General features: G+C 43.5%; 1 protein-coding gene and 1 long non-coding RNA gene across 3 annotated transcripts in view; one reads left to right on the top strand and one right to left on the bottom strand.

Moving 5' to 3' along the window:
- The window catches only part of Mcc (MCC regulator of Wnt signaling pathway), a 387208-nt gene that overhangs the window by 140194 nt on the left and 221444 nt on the right, over nucleotides 1–25570 (top strand). Inside the window, exon 1 of one of the 2 annotated variants that reach the window (XM_021150247.3) lies at nucleotides 14833–15463. The exons of the other annotated variant lie outside the window; for it this stretch is intronic. Within the exon in view, the coding sequence (XP_021005906.1) occupies nucleotides 15407–15463 (57 nt within the window). The 5' untranslated portion in view covers nucleotides 14833–15406. Of the gene's footprint in view, nucleotides 1–14832; nucleotides 15464–25570 lie in introns of those variants that run through there. 2 annotated transcript variants of the gene reach the window in all.
- Nucleotides 2271–7784, bottom strand: LOC147000282 (uncharacterized). Its single transcript, XR_015046074.1, has 4 exons — nucleotides 7671–7784; nucleotides 5426–5511; nucleotides 4760–4820; nucleotides 2271–3049 (listed from the first exon to the last, which is right to left on the bottom strand). It is a non-coding gene; the product is annotated as an uncharacterized LOC147000282 (long non-coding RNA).

Raw genomic sequence — 25570 nt, 5'->3', positions numbered from 1 at the left:
GAACTCCAGTGTTTTGGAAGAGCATCAGGTATGGGCCATTTCTCTAGCTCCTGCATATCTTTTAGATCTAAGGTTACATATCTTTCTTTTTCTTATTTTAATTTTTCCAGGTTTTAATTTTACATGTGTACTTCATTTGCCTCTGTCTATGCATGCAGTGCCCACAGAGGCCAAAAGAGGGTGTCAGACACCCCCCTGGGGGCAGGGATGGAATTTCATATGCTTGTGAGCCACCATGTGGGTGTCTGGAATTGGAGAGAGGGCCTCTCTGGAAGAACAGTCAGTGCTCTTAACTGCAGAGCCATTTCTCCAGTCTGGCAAGTCTGTTACTCAGGCCGGGTAGTGGTGGTACATGTATTTCTCTTTAAAAACAAAACACAAAGTGTTCCTTGATCTCTTAACCTAGCTAGGTTAGAGAAACTATTGCTGATCTTCAGAGAACACACTGCAATCTAATGTTTATTTTTATGATTGAGTGATGTGTCAAGTATCTGTTGCTGCAGTGAGATTGTGTGATAAGGCACCAAGAGAGAGTGGAGTGACATTCAACAGTAAGTGTTTGCTGATGACCTAGCTGGGGTCAATTGTAGGCTATCAGGATAACTATTATTCATAGCTATCATGGGTGTGGACTCATTCATACACCTAAAGATAAACTGGCTGATGGCTGATCTAATAGGGAGAGAGGAGCAACAGATTCACAAGTCTCATGTTCAGAAGGCCAGATCAGCCAGATTCTCATAGTAGTGGTAGATGTGTAAGGAAGAACAGAGAAAAAAAAAAACCTAGAGGAGGTAAACCATACTTCTGAGTTATGTTATACACTGAAGACTGAGTTCTGAGAAAAGGCCTTTGCATGGCCATCTTTGCATATAAGACAGAAAGCTCACATGAAGACAATGATGACATACCTCTTTGTAGATGTCATTATACATTTAGGGCCTAGCATGATGTTTGGCCTAGAGTGAGTAATAACTATTTTTTGGACAAATAAGGATGGAATATAAAATAGCATTAATTTGATACTTTTGTCTCAATCATCTAAAGAAATGGTCAATTTAAAAAGTTTCCATTGGACTGAGCGTGGGGTCCTCGACGGAGGAGTCGGAGAATGGACTGAAGGAGCTGAGGGAGGTTTGCATCCCTATGGAGGGAGCAACAGTGTCAACTGGCCAGGCCCCCTGGAGCTCCTAGGGACTGGACCACCAACCAAAGACTATACATGGAACGACCTATGGCACTGTCCACATATGTGGCAGAGGATAGCCTTGTTGAACATCAGTGGGAGGGGAGGCCCTTGGGCCTGAGGTTTGATGCCCCAGTGTAGGGGAATGCCAGGGCAGGAAGATGGGAGTGGGTGGGTGTGTGGGTGGGTGGGGCAGCACGCTCATAGAGGCAGGGGGAGAGGGGGTGGGATAGGGGGTTTCTGAAGGGGAGACCTGAAAAGGGGAAACATTTGAAATGTAAATAAAGAAAATATCCAACAAAAAAAGAAAAAGGAAAAAAATCATAAAAAACTACCTATAGGTTTAAATCAATCCCATCAAAAGTCCAATGGCATTCATCACAGAACTAGGGAAAAAAAGTTTCCTGATTAGGAAGGTAATTCAAAATTGTTTTTTCATTTCTTGTTTGTATACCTGTTTGTGAACTTGGGTTAGCTTTTATTCCCATATGATACACTTCTGCTACCATGTTCATCATTTTTGTATAATGACAAAAGTGCCTTAAAAGAAAGAAGGAGTATTTTGGCTTCAAGGACTAGGTCTGACGTGGTACAGCAGCTCAGATCATAGCAGTGGGAGCACAGCTCAGATCATAGCAGTGGTCGCATGTGGCAGAGGCTTTTCACCTTGGAGTAGACCAGGAAGCAGAGGAAAGCAGGGGCCAGGGGTTGACTGCAGTCTTTCCTGGCCTGACCTAGAGACTTCTAGCTAGCCTGTACCTCCTGAGACATCCAGGATCTCCTCAAACAGTGCCACCAGCTGGGGAAGAAGCAAGCAAGACGTGCACTAGAATACCCTACTGCCGCCAGAGCTAGCGATGTGGAAAATAATATCGATTGAGCTTTCTGAGTAAAGGGATAAATTTTTGTATTTTGGAAGTGTGGGAAGAAAGCAAAGTAATAAAATAAAGTAAATAAAAACTAAAGTTTTCAAATGTTTATTATGGTTTAGTTATTAAGCACAACTCCCCATGCTTGTTTGTTGAAGCTTTAGTCTCTATATTGTAGGTCCAGTCATTCACAAATGGGTAATTTGTGAGGGGTCTAGAATGATCCACTGACTGGCAGCTACATGAGTGTGTGTGTGTGTGTGTGTGTCCTTGTTGGAGAAGATTCATCACTGGGGACATGCCTTTGAAGAGACTACTTGGCCCAGAGACTCTTTCCTTACCTCTCTTGGCCTCTTGGTTATAATGCTATGAGCAGTCCCTGTCATGCTCTCTGTTGCCATGGTATTCTGCCTAACCATAGCCCAGATACACAGAGCCATTATGCTTGAACTAAACCATGGAAACCATGAGCTAAAATAAATCTTTCCTCCTTTAAATTGTTTCTCTGGTATCTGTCCCAGTGATGGAAAAATCTAACATGCAAAATGTCTCTGCAAACTCTCCCTCCAGCCAAAGGTGCTATCATTAGATACACTGCTGTCACAGAATGCCACAGATCGGGGAGACTTATAAGGAACAGAAATTTGCTTCTCAGAGTTCTTGAGACTTGGAAGTGCAAGATCAAGTTGCCTGTAGGATTGGTGTGTATCGAGGACCACCTTGTTACCACATCTTCTGAAGAGGAGAAATGCTGTATCCACACAATGGAAAAGCAGACAGGAGAAAGAGTTTCTCTTTAATTCCAAGCCTTCTTATATAGGCGGCAATCTTATTTGTGACTTCAGAGCTCCACTAAAGCCATACTTCTTAATGCTGTTGCATAGGGGGTTAAGTTTCAACATGAGCTTTTGAGAGGACTCTACCATGGTAGCCTTGCATATAGGAGGGTTATGACGAGTCTGGCAGTGTTTTTAAAGAGCTTCATTCCTCATAACTAAAGAAATCAAAGTAAGCAGTTTAGAACATGATAGTTAAGTCATGGATCATGAAAGCCTAAAGGTCAGTAAGAATTTGAAACATAAACAGGCAGGCAGAAAGGAACGAAGGAAGGGAGGGAGGGCAAGGAAAGGAAAGGAGGAAGGAAGAAAGGAAGGTGAGAAAAGACATTTCCTAGAACAGGACAATAAATGAGCTATAAAGATGCTGAAAGAAGCTGATTCAAATATCATTAGGAAGTTCTATGAAAATATTATAACTTAATTAGAATATGTACTTGGTAATTTTTGTAAAAAAAAATTCTTTGATTCTGTCTCAATTTTTAAAAAATGGGGGCCAGGCATGATGGCATGTGGTGTTCAAATGGGAGAGAGAGAGAAGTGGAGCAGCTTGAACATTATAAAGAGAGATGGAACTGGAGACTGAGGGTGGAAAGGAGTAGCTGGTTGTGAATGGCTAGCTCTACCCACTAAGGCTATGGTGAGGTCTCAGCCAGTGCTGCCCCTGAGGGACATGTCTGAGTCCACTTTGTGGCCATGCAGTGGCAGGGGTCAGTGTTGATGTCTGTGCACATAGTACTATGAGAGAACATGGGCATGTCCCTGGCCAGGGCAGCCACTGGGGACCAACTGGCCCTGCTCCTCACTGGACTCAGCTGGTGCTCTGGAGAGCTGGCCCCATCTCTTGCTGCTGGCAGCACTTGAGTGGGTGGGCCTCAGACCTTGACTGGGAAGCACAGTGGAGACAGCTCTGATGTCATGAGTCATGGGTGCTGGTGAGCCAGCCCTGAGGACATGAGAGTAGGAGACCCTGCCTCCTGTTGATTGTGGTATTGCCTAGCCAGAGCAGTGCTGGAAAGCTCCCTGTGGTGGTATAGATAAGGAAGAGATGGAGGGCTCAACAGCTCTGCTACCACACAGACCTATATCCATGGCTCTGAGATGCTGTGCCCCAAAATCTATATCATCTGCAAATGGTTGGGACTCATGAAAGGACCAATCCGGTGGATCCAAAGCTGCAGGATCCACACGACACAGGGCAACAACAGGATAACTGTGAGAAGTCCTGGTGAGGATCTAATGATTAAAAGAAATGATTAAAAAGAAATAGAAGACATGCATTTAAAGAAGTAAAACTCTACCTTTCTTTGCAGAAGATCTTGCATGCAGACAATTAAGAAATAAAAAAAGTTAGAGAAGATTTCAGGATATAAAATCAGTATAACATAAATTAGTTAATTTTTATATGTTGGCAATGAATTATCTGAAAATTAAATAAATAAAGCCTATTTACATGAGATCATTTTTAAAAAAAGTAAAAGCCAGGTGGTGGTGGTGGTGCACCCCTTTAATTCCAACCCTCAAGCAACAGAGGCAGGCAGATCTCTGAGGATGAGGCCAGAGAGAGTTTAGGACAGCAAGTGCTACACAGAAAAATCCTGTCTAAAAAACAAACAAACAAACAAAAAACAACAACAACAACAACAAAACTAAGAGAGGGGCTGGGGAAGAAGAAGGAAGAGGAGGAAGAGGAAGAGGAGGAGGAGAAATAAAATACGTAGTAATAAATTTAATGAGAGACATAAAAAACTGTTTAAAACCCCAAGTGAAGCAAAGACCCAAGTAAATGAAAAGACAGCCCCCATATGCGGGTCAGCAGGCTTAATATTAAGCGGTAAATGCCTCCAAATCCTGGCCTCTTTGCCTACCAGCAGCTTGATTCCAAAATTCATGTTGAAACACGAGAGACTTAGAACAGCCCAAACGACCCTGAAACAGAACAAAGTCAGACAATACTTTCTGTTTTTAAAACAGACAACAACAACAAAAATACCCCCAAATTAATTAAGATCATGAAATACTGGCACAAAGATAGGCATAGAGACATATGGAATAGATTTACAACTCTATAAATAAACATACTTACTGTCAATTGGTTTTGACAAGGGTGCCAAAAACAATTTAGTATGAGAAAAGAGTAACTGTTTCAATAAATAATCCCAGAATAACTAGATATTTAAAAAAAAAGTCTGGGGAGCTGAGAATATATTTCAATGACAGAGAGTAGACTACCATGCACAAGACCTTGGGTTTGAGCCACAGCAATGCTAACAGACAGACAGACAGACAGGCAGACACACACACACACACACACACACACACACACACACACGGACCCTAAAAATGTAATTCAACATGGATCACTATCCTCATCATAAAATGTAACACTGTAAGGCCATTAGGAGGACAAAAAGCTATTTGATCTTACATTAGGCAACTGTTTATTGACTGTTACAACAGAAGCATAGTGACTTGTTTTTCCCTGTGACAAAATGTCTGGCAGAAACAAGTATGGGGAAAGGACTTAGGCTCACTGTTTCAGAGATTCCAGTCCATCCATAATCATGGGCTCTGCTGGTTCTGAACCCATGGAAAGGCAGAAGATCATGGCAGCAGAACCCTGTGCAGGAAGAGGAGACTGAACATGTCATGATGGACAAGAAGCAGAGAGAGAGAGAGCTGAAGAGAAAGAAAGATATGAGCAAGTTAGGCTGAGGTATGTATTCCAAAGGCATATACCCAGAGATTTACTGCCTCCAAGCTAGCCTGCCTACCTTCTGTAGTTCTTCACCCTCATGAGTCTATTCAGATCCTGTTCCCATCAGTGGGTTAAACACTTATTAGGTCATAACGCTCATGATCTAATCCTCTCTAGAAACACCCTCACAGACAGATGTAAAGTCTGTGCTGGGCTTGAATAATTTTCTAGGTGTCTCTCAACCCAATCAAGTTGATGAGCAGGATTAACTGTCACAGTAAGAACATTTAGGTAAACTGGGCTTTATCAACATTTCAATATTTTATTCTTCAATGATCTCTGTGAAGAGAGGAGAAAGACAATCTGTGGAAGAGAAAAAAAAATGAAAGTTTGTAGGTGATAAAGGTCCAATCTCCAGGACATAGCAAACAAACAAACAACAAATAAATAAATGATAAAAAGGCAACCCAATTTAAAATATTTTAGGCTGGAGATGAAGCTCACTGAGGCCCTGGGTTCTGAAGAGAAGATATGAGTGGCCAATAAGGACATGGAGTTCAATATTATCAGTCTTCAGAACAAAGCTAATAAAAAGCAATGTTGATAATAATGTCAAAGAAATTAAAACACAAACATTGCTAGTGGGAATTTTTTAAAAACACTCCACCATCTTGGAAAATAATTTGTTTCTTAAAATGTGAAACAAAAAGTTGCCCCATTGCCATGTAATCCTTCTTCCAAGTGCACAAGCCTCCAAGGGAACTGAAAACATACATCCACAGAAAAACTTGCTAACATGTACTTCTAGAAGCACTACGAGACCAGTCAGGAAGTGGGAGTTACTCACATGTGTATAAGCTGGTAAGCAGATAAAGAAACCATGATGCGCACAGAAGAGTATGGCAAGGAAAAGGCCTGAGCCGTGAATATACACACCAACCCAAGTGAGCCTCTGCAACTCACTAAGTGGAAGCAGCCAGATACAGATGCACGTGTGCTGTCTTTCCATGAAATGTCCAAATAACAAATTCACAGCAACGCAATTGTATACATTCATTCTGTCCCACGGTCCTGGTTGGAACATGGTCCAGGAATGGAGTTAATGTGAGGAGAATTCTGAGTGTTTGTGAGAATACTCTGAGAACACAAGAGCCTTGTGATCTCCGTTTCTTTAAAACAGGAAATTGTTCTTGGAATGTGTTTTTATGCTCCTCCCAGATGTAGCAGATAGGATTGAGTTTACTTCTTATTAGTCATTATTGCTTGCTGTTGTTGTTCAGTTAAATGTTTAAACTATGTCTATGGAAAGACACTTTTGCTCTGTACAGTTTTGTCCTTGTCATTGCACATGGGCTTGAACTCTTGAGAATATTACTCAGCTGTTCTTTTCTGAAGCTCTGAGTAAGGCTGGCTGTTGCATGAGACTTTAGTCCGCCTAATTTACTGGCTCCATTCTCCCAGGTCTCACAGTCTCTGGAGCCATGACACCTTCTTTCAGTACCCCATCCCTCCCTCCTATTTTCTTCTCCAGTGTTGGAGATGAAACTCAGGGCTGCCACTTCTAATCAAGAGCTGTGCTTCTGAATTATCTTTAAAATTTGAATTACATGTATTAGATATTTTTGGTGCACAAATTATATTTTAACAAAATATTAAAATATAACTTACAGCATAACATGATACAAAGCTATACACTTTGGAGAAAAATACCTGTGCTAGAGTACATGAGATGATTTAGACTTGAATCATATCATTCAGTTGGTTATTAAAATAACACTTGGGAGATGCTGTATAAAGCAGAAGAAGAGAGAAGGGTGGAAGAGAAGGGGAAGAATTGGAAATTACTAAGATTATAGACTCCATTATAGACTTAGATTTTTCAAAACCTACTTTTAATAAGGGTTCTCGATTGCATGGACCCCCCTCTCCTCTTTCCTAGTAAACTGTCCAAAGGCAGGGGAGAAAAGATGGTAAAGAGGACAAGGGGATGTGGACCTGTTTAGAAGTAGTTCTTTGGGGCAATTCCATTCTCCATTGGTCAGGATAACAGCAGTCCAGTTTAGTAGTATTAGGATACCAACCAGGAATCAACAGCGATGGCATGGTCCAGCAGAAACCACCAGTCCTCCACCTCCGGAATGGCATGAATCAGTGGGAATGACCAGGACCAGCTGGAATGCCTTTAGAAGTTCTCTGCCATGCCTTTTTCAACAAAGTGACAATCAGGGAAGACTGACAACCAACAACTGTCTCAGGGCTAGCAATGCAAGCACTCATCACTGTCCCATTGAGTCCTATTTATACTCTCTCCAAACATCACACATCCTTCTACTGGTCAGCAAAACACCACGTGAGTCTGCATCACATGACAAGACAAAAAACTTCCACTGCACTCCATTTACAAAAAGTGTAATTAAAGTTAGCTTTTTAAAAGATTCTATTACATTTCCTTCTTTCTTCCAACCACGTGGAGCAGAGGATGAGACTTGGGTCATCCGCCATGATGGCAGTTACCTTTCCCAGGTAAGCTTTCGTGCCAGCCTTGAAGTTGGATTTTGGTGGAAAGGAACAAATTCAGCTTGTACGTGATTTTATGGTGATGATACTCAATGAAACTGTTCAGTATTCACATAAAAAGATATTGGCTTAAGGTATAGCTGAACAACAAAAGCAAAACACAAGGGCACAAGGAAGGGTAATGGCAGAAAATTCCAGTTTGAAAGCATTTGCTTAGAGGGGCAAGTTTGATCTCTTGACAGCTGTGCAAACCAATTAAGAAACCCTGGGAGAAGGCAAGAGCCTATTCCTCACAACTCAGTGTGTCCCAATAGGAAGCCCTCACCACTGAAGTCTATTACTGAACACTGTGTGGTCTCAGAGCCAGGAAAAGTGGCTTTCTTTTGTGCCAGACCCTCCTTCCTCATCTCAGCTTGGTACAATGCCACATTAACGTTCATCTTTTGTCATTAGTTATGTAAGGCACACAGATTACTTCTTTGTCCTTCGCCCTTTATGGTGCTAGAGATCAGAAGCCAGTACACTGAACCTGCTCGGTGAGTTCTCTTATCTGATCACCATCTCTAGCGCCCATCTGTCTGTGCTCCTTTTTAGCTATTGCTATAATGCATTCTAGCTAAAGGAGCAACGGGACAATTCTGTTTTAGCCCACAGGGCTCCAGAAATAACAGTGGCAGGCATTTGGAATTCATTTAATTTCAGAATATTCTTGAAATTTTACTAGATCTATCTTTCCGCATCTACTTAATACATATTTTTGTTTTCTACTGACATAGGCAGGTACTCCTTGAATGACTTTAAAGCTCACCTTTTAAAAAATTCTTCCTGCGGGGTTTCCAAATCCCTAATTTGCACCGATCAGTTTTCCCTCCATGGAGAAGAATCTGATGTATTTTAAAGAAATCTGGAGTACAACAGATTAAAGGAAAGGTTCTCAGGACATTGATAATGACAGGGTTTCTTAAAAAAAAAAAAAATCTCACTGTGGGTAATTTTCAAAACATCCCACAATGAGGTAGCAAAACTCAAGCTGGAATTTCCCACTGATAATGGCAGGGATGCTGTTGGCAAATGACTCTAGGTAATCGGAGTGTGTGGGTCAGGTGTGAGGCAGCCCAGGCAAGCCATCAGGGAGCACACTAGTGCCTGCTCTCCTCAGGTTTGTTTGCAGTTGGAAAAAAAAAAGTTAAGATTTTTGTTTGTTTGTTCTGTGTAAGATTTAATCTGAAAATAGTTTTCAGATACTTGTCTTCTTAGAAATTTTAAACACTGACCAACCTAATTATGTGGGGCATTCCAGCTATGTCTCAGCAGTAAGCCACTGACTGAGCCTAAAGCAGGGTAGCACACAGAAGGAGCCTGGTCACAATGGGCAGGGTTCACTACTACTTGGGCTTAGGGCAGTATACTTCTCAAAGTTACCTTCAAGCACCTTTTCACATTTTCTCTCTTTGATCTACCTGTGCCACTTAAGTGACTTCTCTTCTGGAGGTCACTAGTGATCTCTAGAAGCAAACGTTTCATTGTCAACTCTCCTAGCCTCTCAGGAGCATCGTACATAATTCACCACCCTTCTAGAAGGAGCCTCTCCACATCCATGCTGTCACTGAGCAGCTGGTTTGGTCCTCTCTAAGTTTTCTTCCTTGATCTTGTTGGATTCCTTTTTATTACTAATTAATTAATCTTATATTTATTTACATCCCAAATGTTGCCCCCTCCCAATCCTCCCTTGCAGAATTCTTCACCCCTCCCCAACTATGAAAATCAAGGACATCTTGTTTTATCTAGCCTGGAAATATGGCAGTGTCTCTGCGGTGAGTCTTGGGACTGAGCTCTGCACTCTGTATTCTCTCCCTGGGTGACTTCATATATCTTCATGGCTTTCAGCATCAACTATAAACCTTATGTTGGAGATGGCCAAATCATCACCATGTCCCCAACTGTCCCTCACCCCAAGATTCAGATGTCCAACTGTAGCTGACATCTCCTTATGTGCTTGCTGAATCGGAAGTTCAATTTTATTTATTTACTTAACTCTTTGTCATTATCAGAGTTGAACCCACAGTCTCACACATGCTGGGCAAATGCGCTACCACTATGATATCTCTCCAGCCCCAGAAACTCGAATTTAATACATCTAAAACAGACTCCTTAGTTCCTTAAAATCTGGTCATTCTCTCTTGGTTCAGTCCCCAAACGGGTAGCCATCCACAACTTTCTCTATGTGTCCTATGACCTACATATCCAAGCATTCATGAAGGCCTAGCTAATTTTACCTAAAACCTACATCTCAAATCCACCCATTTCTTACCATCTTGATTGATTTTCCCCAAGTTACAAGCATCCCTGATTTGCAACAGACTTTTCTAGTTTCTTGTTCTGTCTTATGAGCACTAGAACCCATTCTTGGCACAGAAGGCAGAGACAGCCCACACGAACTTGTTTATTAGGAAGATTTTCAAAGACGTATAATAGGACAGGGTATTTATCTGTCACTCAGCTTTAGTGGTTATTAGTTAAGCTATGTCAGTTTGTTTCTTCAGTAACTCATCCATTCCCTGCTTTCTGTAGTTGACAAAAATGCCAGGCCTCTTATTACTTCCTCCTTAAGTATTTCAATATATAGTCTTAAAAGGACACTTTATAATGTGACCACATGATTATTAATATATCTGAAATTAATAATCTATTATTTCATGCATTGCTATGTTTTGCCTGTGTGTTTGTCTGTGTAACATGTTCTGTGCCTGCTGCCCGTGGTGGCCAGAAGAGGGCATTGGATCCTCTGGAATGGAGTTAGAGATGTTTGTGAGCTGCCTTTGTGGGTGCTAGAAATTGAACATGAATCTTCTGGAAAAGCACCCAGCATCCTTGACCACTGAGCCATCACTCCAACCAAATAATTTCTTAAAATAATTGAATATATTAAAAGTATGTTTCTGAATGTAAATATAATTTTAATTTGTTCTATTTTTGAGCTATCTTCTTAGACATTTGATTATTCTACCTCAGCCTCCAACATTATCAGATTACAGTTGTGTGGATTGTGTGCCACCACAACTGGCTTGAATGTCATACGTTTTATGGCTCATCATTTTCACAGTTTAGGTGACCATCCCAATAAAGTGCACATACTGCAACTGGCTATGTGCTTCTGTGTGTCCATGAAATTCTATAGAGTTCTACCTCTTTTGATCTCTCACTTGCTTACCTGTTTTCTTCCTTGTAATTTATTTGTTGAAGGAAGTGGGGTGGGCTTCGGTCCTGGAGAATTATAGTCTAGATATTGCCTAATGCATTTCTGTATAGAATACAGTTTTTTTTCCCCCTCACATTAAAACTGCTAATATTGCCTGATGGGTGGCAGTATTTTCTTCCACTGTCATGTCTGTCTTTTCTTAATGTTAGTAGTACTATGTTAAATGTTAGAATCTATGAAATTAGTCTATTAAAATGGGAATAGTATATTAATTCTCCTGCATGTACAATAGCAAAAAGGAATTTTCTTTGACTTGATTTTCATGTTATTCAGTGATGCTTTCTGTAAAGGAATGACTCATTGGTGGTGTGAATGAGAATGGTCCTTCTAGGATGTTTGAATACATTTTCTCCATTTGGTGGAACTGTTTGGAAAGGATTAGGAGGTGTGGCCTTGCAATTGTGTTACTGAGGTCAGGCTTTGTGGTTTCAAGACCCATGCCATTCCTGATGTCCTATTTCTGCTTCCTGCTTGTGGATTAAGATGTGACCTCTCAGCTGTTCTGGTTACCAGGCCCTTACTTCACTATCATGGGCTCTACCCCTCTGATACTGTGAGCCCAGTGAAATGCTTTTGTTCATAAGTTGCCTTGGTCATGGTGTCTTATCACAGTCATGGGAAACAAACTAATACAGCAACTCCTTTTGAAAAAAGTAAACTGTACAACTGAAAATATATGAATTAGGTCTTGTCTCTGCCCTGCTGAGCATGCTCCGTAGTGAGTATTACCAACTTCTTCCGTTGATATTTTCCATCATGTTTCACCACACTGTCTACCTTTAACTGACAGTTGAAACTTACTAACATAGAGGGTCACAATGCCTGGCCTTGAACTCAGTCTTACTGCAGGAGCATGCTAATTTCTGGGATGCCAGGTATCCACTGTAGTCCACTCTGTCTGAATGTCCTACCGGCATTTCCTCCTGGTGTCCCCCTGCCTGGTCAGGACATCTCCACCTCAGCTGCCAATCAAAACAATCCCCTACAGACATACCCAGAGGCCACCCTGATCCAGGGAGTTCGTCACTGACACTTGCTTTCCAGGTGATTCCACGTTGTGTCACCATGACATTAAAACTAACCAGTAGACCTTCTTTTCCACCAAAATTTCTGCCTACTGCCTTTGTATAGATTCTCTTGCATGTGTCTTTATCCGTTGCCTCTACATAAGGCAGCCGCCTTTCCTGGACTTTAATAGTCTAATTAGCTTGTCCCACCCAGCTTTTCCTGAGTGGGAGGACCCATTGTGGGTGGTACCATTCCTGGGCTGGTAGTCCTGGTTTCTATAAGAAAGCAAGCTGAGCAAGCCAAGTGAAGCAATCCAGTAAGCAGCACCCCTTCATGGCCTCTCTATCAGCTCCTGCCTCCAAGTTCCTGCCCTGTGTGCATTACTGTTCTGACTTCCTTTGGTGATGAACAGCAATGTGGAAGTGTAAGCCGAATAAACCATTTCCTTCCTAACTTGCTTCTTGGTCATGATGTTTTGTGCAGGAATTCAAACCTTGACTAAGAGAACAGCATTAAAACAACACTTGTTTAATTCATTTTTTTTTTTACATTTTCTTTTAAATTACATGTATTCAGGTTGAGCATCTGTAATCTGAAAATCTGAAATTCCCTGAAATCTGAAACCTTTGAACTTGGACACGATGTTAAAAAACAAAACAAAACAAAACAAAAAACCCAAAAACCTGGATGCGAGGGCTGGGGGCGTGGCTCAGGGCTGGGGGCGTGGCTCAGATGGTCGAGGACTTCCTTGGGAGGAACAAAGTTCTGAGTTCGGTCTCTATCACCAGACACATATAGCTATGGTGCTGCATGCTTGTAATCTTAGCACTTGGGAGGCAGAAGGAGAAAAAAAAATTACAAATCTGAGGTCTGTCTGGATATCATAAGACTTTTTTTAATGACCAAAAACCAAAAAACCAAGCAAAACAAAAACAAACAAAACCAAAGGCAACTCAAGAATTCCAGATTCTGGAGCATTCCATGTGTTGGACTTTTATTTTAAGGAGACTCAGACTGTACTTTGTCAAATAGTCCAGACTCAGGAAACTCTGAGATGGGACACACTTTTACTCTCTCACATTTGGGTTAAAGGACAGTCAGCTCAGCTATACACCATCACCTCCAGCTTCAGACATGGTGAATTCAGGACATGTTTTATGTAAGTTAAGTGTCATGGCTTCCCAACCCCTCGCCAGGTGGAAGGTTCTGCAGCCTGGCAGTACTCCAGAAAGAGCTACAATTCTCCATCCTAGCCCAACCTCTGTTAGGAAATGAATGAACTAAACAGGAAGGGGATGGGTAAAAAGACACATGCAAATGTGGTGCCTTTGTGCCATCTTAAGACAAAAATAAACATCCTATTTGAGTTTTTAAAAATAGACTTTGGATTGGAACAATGCAATGGCTTCTTCATAGAAGGCTTCAGGAAGTGACAAGGTCTGCCTAGAGGTGGAGATATTTTCTTCCCATTGTGTGAGGAGACACTGGTGAGGTTTCTTAAGCAGTCATGCAGTCCTCCTCTTTTAAAGGATCTCAGATCCATAGGGACTTTATCACACCAGCCCTCTTCTCGCCCTTTATTTTATTGCAACTGGGTCTCATTAAGTTGGATAGGCTGGCCTTGAACACGTGATCTTCTTGCTTTCAAGCTGAGTACAAACCAGGGTGATCACCCACCAGGCTTGGAAGACTTTTAGCTTTATTTAGAAAAGACTTCAGGTAGCCCCTCTTTCCCAGAGTATTCACCAAGTACACTGACAGTTTCATCCTAAGGGAGATAGAGCAAAGCCTGACTGGACATAGTAATCTTTTTGAGCGTTTCTAATTCATACTCCACAATCTCCAGAAAGAAACAGCCCAGCTCTGCCAAGATAATATTTGTTTGTTTATGACTGGTTCTTACTATGTAACCCAGTTTAGCCTCGAACTCCTATCTCATGCCTCTGCTGGGCGCTGGAATTTACTGCTAAGCTGGGTGAGGTATGTATTTTTAAGGAAGGCAGGGAGGTTGGAGAGGACAGGAACGAGCGAGCGCTTGAGTGCCTTAAATCTTTCAAGGGCAGGGCATGTTTTTATCTTGGACGTGTAGAGAATGCACTCTGCCCTAGCCACGTAAAGTGGGAGCCTGACTTTAGACTAATCAGGGAAAATGACCGCCCCACACTCTTGTAAAATCTTAATGTAGCGTGAGAACCGCTCAGTGCTGGCCGACTTACGATGTTCAGGTTCGCCTTGACCTTATTGGATCATGGAAAGCGGCTCCTAACAGGGAAGGGTTTTTTTTTCAATTTCCTGCACGATTACTCAGGTGGCTTTTCCTGTTTCTTCTCTCCCTTCTGGACCTGGGTTCTGTAATTACTATAGCAGAGACCTGGAAGGATGCCTGCTCTCCCGGCACGGTCTCCTCTGCTCCCTCCCCCCACCCTTTTCTCCTCCTGGCCCCGCCTCCGCCGCGCAGCCCTTAGCCAGCAGCTAGACAGCTGTGTTCAATCAGAAACCACTTACAACTCCAGACGATTCAAAGGGGGAAACTTCGGCGTGAAGTGCTGCTCGGCTCCGGCTCTCTCCAGCTCTTTCCTCCCGGGAACCGGAGGCACATATCGTCCTCGCACTGGTGCCCGGGCTTCTCCCGGAGGGTTCCCTAGCTCTGCTGGGCGCCGGCGTGAACTGCCCGCCTGCCGGGTAATGGGGATCTGCGTGGTACCATAGGAGGGGCGAGGCGGCGCGGAGGGTGGCATCACTCCGGGACTCCGCGGTGGGCGCGCGGGCGGGTCCCGGCGCCGGCTCGGCCGCTGCAGTTGCTGCGAGCGCAACCCTCTGCCCAGTCTCCTGCAGCTATGGCTCGCTGGTGAGATTCCAGCCTGACTTACGGTAACGAGCTTCTCCATCCTTTCTGGCCTCGCTGCTGTCCTGGGTGAAAATGGCTGTCTAGACTGAAATGTGCCGGCGGGGAGCAAGCCCAGGCTATCCAGCCTAAGCCCGGCTCCTACGCTCCGAGGTCTGGGGACGAGCCCGGCTCTGAAAAGTGCAGGCATGAATTCTGGAGTTGCGGTGAAATATGGCAACGACTCCTCAGCCGAGCTGAGCGAGGTAAGGAACTGCTAAGGTCCGGAGCTCGGGTTTCGGTGCCTCGGCTTCCCGCATCAATCCCAGTCTTTCCCCACCCCACCTCTGGAAGCTTCACAACTGAAGATTGATGGATTTTCCGGATCTTGTTTTAACTTGTGCTACTCAGGATCTGACCTGAACTGGCTTGATATTTCACTTAGAGGCTTAGAAAAGAAACAGCTCTCACCCCAGCCACCTAGGCTTTTTATTCCCAAGAGTCTGGACCCCGGTCCCTTCTCTCCCTCCTCCTCTATTCACAGGCTACATTCCTTGTAGCAGTCGGAACGCTACACTTTAAGCCTCAGCAACTAATTTGGTGGGGCCGGGACCGTGGTGGTGCTGGAGACCCGGAAAGGACTGGTTACTAAACCTCTCACTTGCCTCCCACGTGTGCCGCGTTTGCTAGGGTTCAGGCAAGGTGGTTCCTTCCTGGGTAGAGATGAATGACCTGCTCCCTGGAGGGGGTGGGGGAGGAAGCACATCAAAGCTGTTTGGAACTTTATTTCCTGCCAGAATTTGGACTCCTGTGTCTTTGAGGCCACATTTGCAATTCCTGGGCTTACTCTGAAGTGTTAAGAGAGCCGCTTTGAAATGAAATAAAGCTGCATCAAACACTATGCAAATATGTGAGCAGTAAGGTACCCAAAGCCACGGTTTGGGGGGGAGGAATAGTTTTAGGGATGTCTGTCTCCCCCCCGCCCCCGCCCCCTATGCAATATAGTTTTAGTGATGTCTGCCTCCATGTGATATATGAATAGTGCCGGGAAACCTATAAAACTTGATGTTCCAAGGTCTATGTGCTTGCTTGGATCCTTTGGGGTCCCTCTTAACATCTTGCCTGGGTATAGTGGCTCAGGTCTCAAAGGTCACCCGTGCCGCTTAAAAGTGCAGCTGAAGAGAGGGAGATCAGAGGAGAGAGAAGAAAATGAGCGGGAAGCAGGCATTGTTGATGTCAGAAACATCAGGAAAAATGAGAGGATGCCACTCTTGCAGAGGGACTGTTAATGAGGAAAATCCAGAGATGGGTGCAGTAAACCCTAGGGTGCTGTGGCAGTAACAGAACTGGAAGGAATAACTCTGCTTGGTGCCCCGTGTCATGCCTCTGTGCTCTCCCTGCCAGAGTTTGGGAAACAGAGACTTGTCCTAACCCCCATGTTTACGCCCCAGTGAGGTGGAAGGCTGCAGAAATGCTGAGTGAGGATGTAATTTTCAAATGGAAGTGAGAGAGGAGGCATGAGAAACTGGGTGAGTTTTGCTAATTTTCTATTTAGGACAAGGTCTCAGATCCGAACTAGAACCCATAGTCATGCTTCATAACTAACCCATCCAAGAAGCATTCAGCTGAGATTCTAGGGCCATTTAATAATCGAAAACCACTCACGGTTATCTCCTGGAGAGGCCTTTTGACCGGCCCTTTTGTTCAGTCTCTCTATCAGCTTTACCTCTGTCACTGGAGGTGTTTTGTTGAAGGGGCTAGGAAGAGTGTGACACAGCGCAGAGATGTGGTTTTACTTGACTAGCAGAAGCATTGCCAATGAGTGCATAGCAAGAGCTCAGAGAGTTTGGGACACTGAGGCTGGGAGGAAGCTACTCTTTCTTGGCCTGACTGTATTAATTAATCCTCGTAAAGCTTGGGAGCAAATGGAAGGGTCAGTGGTGCTCTGTGGTCTCGCATTGGCTGGGAAAATGGTAATTAACATTACGTAGGATGTTCTTGTCCCTAAGGAAACCATCTCGTTTTCTGCCAACACTGTTGTCCTCATCAGACTTCCTGCTCTTGTCCCTCTGGGTGTGTCCATTCAGATTTCTACCCTCTTTAGAACCAGTTGTGATTCCCATGACCTAGTTCTTCTGTCTCTACTTAGTCCTACACACACACTCACACACATACATACATACATACCCCATCTACTGCCCGTTTTATGCTGGAGGTTAGATAGTTGCCATAGCCAATAGATGAGATTGATTATCTTCACTTCTGTACTTACTTACAAACTTGGTAGTGCAAGAAGGGGTGTGTGGTCCATTCCTATGAACCCTGAATGGCAGTTCAATTTATGCGGATAGTGACTCTGACAATTATTCTTTTTATTATAACATCCATAAATACACTTACTTGTTTGTATTTCTCACGCTGGGTCTTTAGCATAGAGTTTCTTCTCTTCCCTGTTTTGTTTGTTTGTTTGAATGCTGCTTTTCCTTTGATGCATTGCCAGGCAACCCTCTCCTGCATGGTAGTTACTGATGCAGCCTCCTCACCTGGAAGCATGGTTAATAAAACACTCAGGGTTTCCCTTTTATATTCCGTATGAGCACGGAGGCAGACTGGAGGTCACTGCAAGGGGTCAAATGCTGGGTCAGATGCCTGCTGTTCACCAGGCATTTGTGAACCAGGAAGGTCGCTGAAAGGACCCATCACTGTCCCAGGGTAATCAACAAGAGGTCTCCTTACTGGGGTTCACTTGAGAGCTAAACCCTTCTTCAGGAGTCTTCTGGCTATAGCCACGAGAGGCGCTCTTTGACAGTAATGTTGATACTGAATGAGAGGGAGTGACTTTTGTTAGTTTCTAGATGAAATGAAACATGCCAACGCCCTAGTGAGAGCAGCAAACTTTTCTGTGGTGACCAGTGGAGGGATTATTTTTTTCTGTACCACCCTGGAGACAGCTGTGGTAGTATGTGGTAGTATGGCTACCAGACCTATGAAGGTGGGAGACCTAGGGCTGAATGTTCACCATTGGTTGCTTTGCAAGTGTAAGGAATAAGATGGAAAGAAACAGGAAATTCCTCAACGTGTCCCTGTTTAAATTGACTGATTTGTAATTCTTTAGTTTGAATCATAGCATTTCTAGATCCTGTGAATTGATTGCAGAGAGTAAATTGCCACTAACTATGAACAGGCAATCAAGTTCAAGCAGACAAAAGCAGTGGTAACAAAAATACATGGAGAAAATGTGAGAAGCATGAATTGCTGATTTGTCTTCTTAGCTGTTCCCCATCCCTGTCAAAGACTGCAGAAATGTTTTTATTTTCTTTAATGTGAGGTTAAAAGAAGAATTTCAGCATCAACCAAATTAAAAATGCCTCAAAAAATTAAATGATGCTCCATCAGCGTTACCCCCCTCCCCCCCCCCCAAAAAAAAAAATCAGGAAGCAGACTGAGCAGACTGGCCGCACTTTCAGTAGCATTACATTTAACCCTGCCAAAGCAGAATTTCTGTCAAGGGAGAGCTTTGGTGTCTTCCTCATTGGTTTGAGTTTGGGCCAGCAATTAGCACTGTCTCTGAAAAACTTGTGGGGCCAGTAGGGAGTGAACCCCATTTCCCAATCTGTCATTCTGCTTGGCTCTTAGACCTATTCAGACTTGGGAAAGAAAGTGTCTTGAGATGCATCAGAATCAAGATTTGACTCAAGTTCACTCATCCTTGAGGAATAGCTGTCTGCTTGGTCTGCCTGTCTGGTAGACGGCTCCCTACTTATGTGAAGACATCAAAATGTGTTTTTGAAGTTTCCCATTTCCTGGTAATCCTTAAAACCCCTGGAGACCAAAGAACTGTTGTTTTTCTTAAAGGATTTTCTAAAGTAATCAATTTTTATTCTTTGCGCTTTTAACATTACTTAAACAATGAATGGGCAGAAAGTCTCCATCACTGCTTTGCAAAGACTGCTTGCTGCTGAGGATGAGAGTGTTTCTGTCTGTCTCTTCAGAGCATCCTTCTGTCCACTCGAGTAGAACACAGTCAGTACCCTTTACTTGCTGTGCAACATCTGAACGCCTGTCACTTTATTGTGACCAATTAAGACACTGACTTGCATGGAGGACAGTTGTTTCTTGCACAGATTATTTTGTGTGGCGATGTGTATGTAGCCATTTTCATGGATATACTTACTCTTCACCACAGATTAATTACATCAGTATTGCAAAGCAGCTTGAAAGACTTCCCCACACTCTGTGTTTTGTATGCCTCTGCCTTTAAAGAATCACATGGCACTGTAATAAATTGCTTAGTGTTGATCCTAGACCATAAACAACAGCACAGCCATGCCAAGATGTAATATTGGGTCCTGGGACATAGGTAGTTGTCCTACAGATGTTTGAATGTATGTATGGATACCTACTGCTTTCCTCCCTGGATCAGAGGTTGGTTTAGAGATACTGTACATATATCCAGATAGATATAGAATTGTAGACACATGTATGAGTAAAATAAACCTTTTTTATAAATAGCAGTCTGATTCCTGGCATTGCTGTTTGGCAGCACTTCGTGTGGATTACTTATGACTGTGACCAGAGCAAGAGGCTTACACCCGTGGCCGACAGGTTGTGCTTGCCTCAGAGCTGGCAAAGCAGCTCCCTTCTCTTCCATATAGCTTTCTTCATTTGCTGCTTGGGATTTGTTTCCTTTTGTTGGGGCAGGACTGGCTCTAAGCTTCCGACTTTCTTTTTTTTGGGAGGTGGGGTGTAGGGGGTGTTGTGAGATAAGCTCTTGAATAGCCCAGGTTAGTCTCGTTCTTCCTATGTAGTCTCTTGACTTCACATGCTGGAATTATAAACATGTGCCATCATACCCAGTTTGTTTAGTGTTGAGGATCAAATCCAGGGGTTTGTGCATTTGAGCTCTATCCCTGACCCTGCTGCCAGATTTCATAAGTGTAGGGTTGGCACGGGGTCAGCATTTTTGTTTGAGACAGCTAGCTGTGTGTGGCCAGCCAAAGTTAAAGGAGTGAAGAAATGGATTCCACATCTCCTAGAGAGAAGTGACTGAGAACATATGTAATCCACCCCAGAGGCCACAAAACGACAGAGCCTGTCTGGGCCTGGGTCCCATAATTCTGATGTCGGGTAGCAGTTGCAATAGTTTTATGTTTTAGTTTTGCTTTCAGAGACTTATAGTATCTAGCATTTTCTAAGCACTGCGAGAGAACTAGCATGCTGATTGGAAAAAAAAAACAAATCCCATGAGAGACATTATTGCAGTCATGATACAGATACAGAAAATGAGACATTGGGGCGAGGGGCAGCATACATCATCAGGCTGGTGAGATTGCTCAGTGGACAATGGTATTTACCACTCAAGCCCGATGACCGGAGTTCAGCCTCTAGAACCCATCATGGAGGACTTAACTCCTGTAAGTTGAAGATTGTCCTCTGATTTCCACACTTGGACACATACACATGGTCCCACACAATCTGAAAAGGTGACAAGTCTTACCAATGCTGAGCAGCCCAGGAAAGGGAGAGCCTGACGTGTGCCGAGGCTGGCTTCCTCTAGAGTGGCAGCATTCACTGCGGCTTCCTTTCAATAGGCTCTGTTAAAGCGCTTGGCTTTGAATCCCATGTTCTTAGAAGGGAGCATTTTATTTAATAAACCTGTTTAACTTGATTTGTATTGTAATCCCCAAGCCGTGCTCAGATATGTGTTTTTGATAACAATGAAATGGATATGATTAGACTCAAGGGCCTTCCAGAGGCTGAAGAATTCCAGGCATTGAGTTTCCAGAGCCTGAAAGCAGATGCAGATAAGAGAGGAATGATCCACACTTACAGAGGACATAGAAACTGCAGCCCTTGGCTGTACCCCAGGCACCTGAGGACTGCTGCTTTGATATTTGAGGCACTGTCACCAGAACTAGTACTCCTCCTGCCCCTGCTGGCAGAACTCTGGTTCCTATTAAAGTTGGCCAAATCACTGTGGGGCAGAGGGTGCTGAGGCTGGTGAGGTTGGCAGCTAAGGCTCCGTGTGGCTCCAGATGTACTAACTGTCACAGTGAGGCCATGACTCAGACCCAGTGGAAGAGCAGTGGATGGAGCCAAAGATATGGTGTCTGTGGTAGATGAACCAGGTAGATGTCAAAGTAAACAGAGGAAAGAGAGGAAGTGTGGTATAAGGATGGGTTGGCTGGTAACAGGTTAGGCTGGTGATAGTTGAGGTCTCAGAGATGGGGGCTGGGGAGGACACAGAGGGAGGAGAAGGAGGGAGAAGAAGAGGGGGAGAGAGAGGGGAGAGGGTGAGGGAGAAAGAGAGGGAGAGGGAGAGGGAGAGAGAGAGAGAGAGAGAGAAAGAGAGAGAGAGAGAATATATAAGATCTCTGGACTCAGTGTGAGCTTTAAGCTTTTAACTCCTACCCAAGACATTTTAATCTTAACAAAAGGGCCTGTTGATACAAGACCTGAGAGGCCAGGTGTCTGAATGGGCAGCCTTTCCTGGAGTAGAGGACACTATAGTGTGATACTTAGGACATAAAGCCTTTAGTGAATAATGGTGTTTTCCCTAGTGCCACTCACAAGGAAGACTTCCTCCTAGGTGAGAAGGCAACTGGCTGGCCTACTCTGCCCTCGGCACTCAGGGCAACATTAATCTGTCGATGAGCTCAACCTAGGGAAGCAGGATTATGTGGAATGTATGACTTACACCCTAGGAGAGGAGTTTGGGTTGGCAAAATTATAGAACTGGACAAGACTATGAATATGTAAATGATAAACACATAAAATTCCACACTTGAAGGATATAGGTTATTTTCATGAGGAGATGCCATGATACATCTCATACGTATTGCGTTTCTTTCTTTTTTGAACCGTCCCTTCCCTTATTGAACCAAACTCCCAATAGTGCTCCCTCGTTCTCTAAAGAAAAGTTATGTGGATTGCACAAGCAAGTTATATGAGCAGAACAAATATTACGCAGACCACAGAGCTTCTCTGTCTTTCCTATGAATGTCCTTTATCCCTTGCTGACTAAGAACAGCTGAAGTTATTACATAGGAGGAAGAGGAATTTTTTTTGGAAGGCTTGCATTATCATAATGAGTGACTAAGGGTGTATCTGTGCAAATCCAAGATACTGCTTAAGTCAGCAATGATGTTAAAGCCTGGAGAACGAAAGCCCCTTAGGAAAAAAAAGCAACCCAAATTAGCCACTATTGATTCATAAAGAAAGCTGTAGGCTTGGCCCATTGACTTTGCAGTAAAAGCTTGGTTGGTTGGGAAGTGCTGGGCTTGGCAGCGTGTTGTAAGGCAGATCCCTGGTCATCAGATTTTATGAGTGTTTGGATGCCTGGTAAGACAAATGGGTGAGAGCCCAAAAGTTCCTGTGTTTGATGAATGGCGAATAGAAATGTTTACAAAGCCTCACGGCATGTGTATGCCAGTTTCCCTCACCTGGACTTAGGAAATGTACTAGAGTAGTTATCAAGGGGAAGGATGCCAATGTGGAAGGAGAGTGCCCTGCAGTTAGGAAAGCAACAGCATCCCTGCTTGGCTGGTAGGGGAACGTGGGAATGATGGCTTAGCACTGCCTTCCTGTGAGTTTTATGATCTTCCCGGGTTTCCTTGGCCTCTTTGTTTTCCTCCACTACCCCTCGTGGCCTCTCCAAGCTAGCTCTGCTCGTTTCTGTTCTGAATACTTATTATATAACCCGTGTGTGTGTGTGTGTGTGTGTGTGTGTGTGTGTGTGCCTCCTTAGGGACACCATGAGCTCTTTCCCAGCCCATCCTAAGCAAAACCAATCACTTGGTTTTTAGCCTCTATTCAATAGGTAAGGGAGCAGGGCATTGACAGACTTCAAGGTTGCCTATTTGGATGGAATTCCACTTGTTTAGTGTGACAGATGAGATGGATGACAACTTTCCTATTTTGGTGAAAATAATGCACTTGATGAAATTTTGTTTGGTCATTATGTCTGTGGCTCACTGTCTCTTCCTCACTCATTTTCCAATAAATATTGTATGCCAGATTCTATCTTAGGTCTGTGCACACAGCAAATGTGAATGGATGGAGTCTTTGTTTTAATGGACCTGACATTCTGATGGGAGATACACAGCACACACAAGCCAATGCTTACCCAGGGATATGTTCTAGAAAGAAAGAATGCAAGAAAGGAGGAGAGGGAGGGTTTCATTAGCATGATCAGGGATGACCTCTTTACTGGAGTCCGTGACTAAGATCTTAAAGGAGTATGAAGCAGAGAAACAAAAAACAGAGACACTTTTTTCAGAGGCCAGGGTCTGCCTGGTGAGTTTAAGGGGTGTCAAGGTGATGGGCCCACGGAGCAAAGGAGGGTGGAAGGAGATGAGGCCACACATGGTGCTTGGAGCAAAGAACCTTTGGAGGACTACAAAAAGCACAAGAAGACCACAAAATTGGTTTCTATTATATCACCTAGGGCTTCTTAAACCTTGGGAAAGACTGGATTTCTCTTAAGAGTTTTGAATATTGTTCTGTGTCTTAGTCCGAGTTTGTATTCATGACCAAGAAAAGTAAGTTGGGGAGGAAAGGGTTTATTTGGCTTACATTTCCATACTGCTGTTCATCACCAAAGGAAGTCGGGACTGGAACTCAAGCAGGTCAGGAAGCAGGAGCTGATGCAGAGGCCATGGAGGGATGTTACTTACTGGCTTGCTTCCCCTGGCTTGCTCAGCTTGCTTTCTTATAGAAACCAGGACTACCAGCCCAGGGATGGCATCACCCACAATGGGCCCTCCCATCTGTGATCACTAATTGAGAAAATGCCTTACAGCTGGATCTCATGGAGGCATTTCCTCAAGGGAGGCTCCTTTCTCTGTGATAACTCCAGCTTGTGTCAAGTTGACACACAAAACCAGACAGTACACTCTGAATCTATTTTTATCTTTCATGCACACACACACACAGACAAGCAACACACAAGCATGCACACACAGGCACACAGGCACACACACACACACATACACACACACATACACTTGCACAGACACACATGAACACATGTACCTCTGTGCATGTATGTATGTTGTTGGTGTGGATGTGATGGATAAGCTGTGAGGAAGAGAAAGTATTGGCAAACCCACGGAGGTTGTATCCCAAGGGCAGCACAAGGCAGACAATGGTCCAGTGTCCAGTGCTTATCCTTTAGCTAATCTTTTAAATTGTACCATTTTTTTTTATAACCAGAGACAATTGTGCCATTAAAACTAATTAGTTTTGGATATCTTCAGAATATTTGAGTTTATTTTTCCCTTAAAAGGAATGCTTGAAAGTATCATGTGGCAGGAACCCTGGCTGAGAGTGATTTGAAAATGGCCATACCTTGATTGATGGTTCAGGGCTGATAGAAGTGAGGTAGATTCTGAGTGTGGAAAGCCAGACTCTGCCTTTCCTTCAGTGACTTACAATGCCGTCCCCTCCCCCATTACCAACCTCCATACTCCTTGAGTGGTTTACACCAGATACAGCTCCTGAGAGACCTGAATGCTGCTGCCTTGCTACTTGGGTAAAGCCGTTTGGCAATGAGCTTGTGACCAAGCCTGATAAGCACGCTGTCAAATGACGGGTGCTTCTGTTTCTTTCCCAGGATGCTTATCTTAGGTACACTGTCTTATCCAAACTGGTTTGGTTGTTTTGTTTTGTTTTTTTTCCACATGCCTGATGAGGAAACCGACGCCTGAAGCTTGCAGGAAAAAGAAACAAAAATGTAAGAACCCTTTTTCCTTTGTTTAATATTCAGGTTTTCGTCTTTTTCCGCCTCACTTTTAACTGCATCATGGAATGTCCCCACTAAATGCACATTTAAAAATATTTATTTAAAGAAGAGAAATTCTAATTCCTCAGTGAGTCTTGCCTACCTCCAACAGTTCTGTAGCTCACACTATTAAAATAATTGGAATTTATTGGTAGCTGTAACTTTGGTTTGGGGAGTATTGTAATCTGTTCTCAGTAGGTTTTTATTGACAGTGGTTGGTTATTGGATCTTATCAGGTTAAGGAATACAGAAGAGCCCTTGTGTTCTATTTGGGGTCTGTGAGGGTGGCTGTTTAGCTGCCTTCAGCTTCTTAGCAGTGAGTATGACTGTGTGTGGGGAGGTAGGGGTGGTGGTGGTGGTGGTGGTGATGATGATAATAATTCTTTATATATTTAGGGTATCAGCTACTTTTGTTCCATGTCTTAATTTGTCTGCACTGGTCTTTGTACAATACTTTGGTATTTCCCGATGCAGTCACAGTGAACATAGAATGAGGCTTGCAAGGGAATTACTTCTCTATATAAAATCAACAGCTCTGTGTGCTTACCCACAAGGGACTTGGAGGTCCTCTGGAGTGATCGAGTGTCATGCG

Source organism: Mus caroli, unplaced genomic scaffold, assembly GCF_978045245.1.
Source record: "Mus caroli unplaced genomic scaffold, Mus_caroli_1 scaffold_19, whole genome shotgun sequence".
Classification (NCBI taxonomy): Eukaryota; Metazoa; Chordata; class Mammalia; order Rodentia; family Muridae; genus Mus; species Mus caroli.
This window is presented reverse-complemented; position numbering and strand designations above follow the sequence as displayed.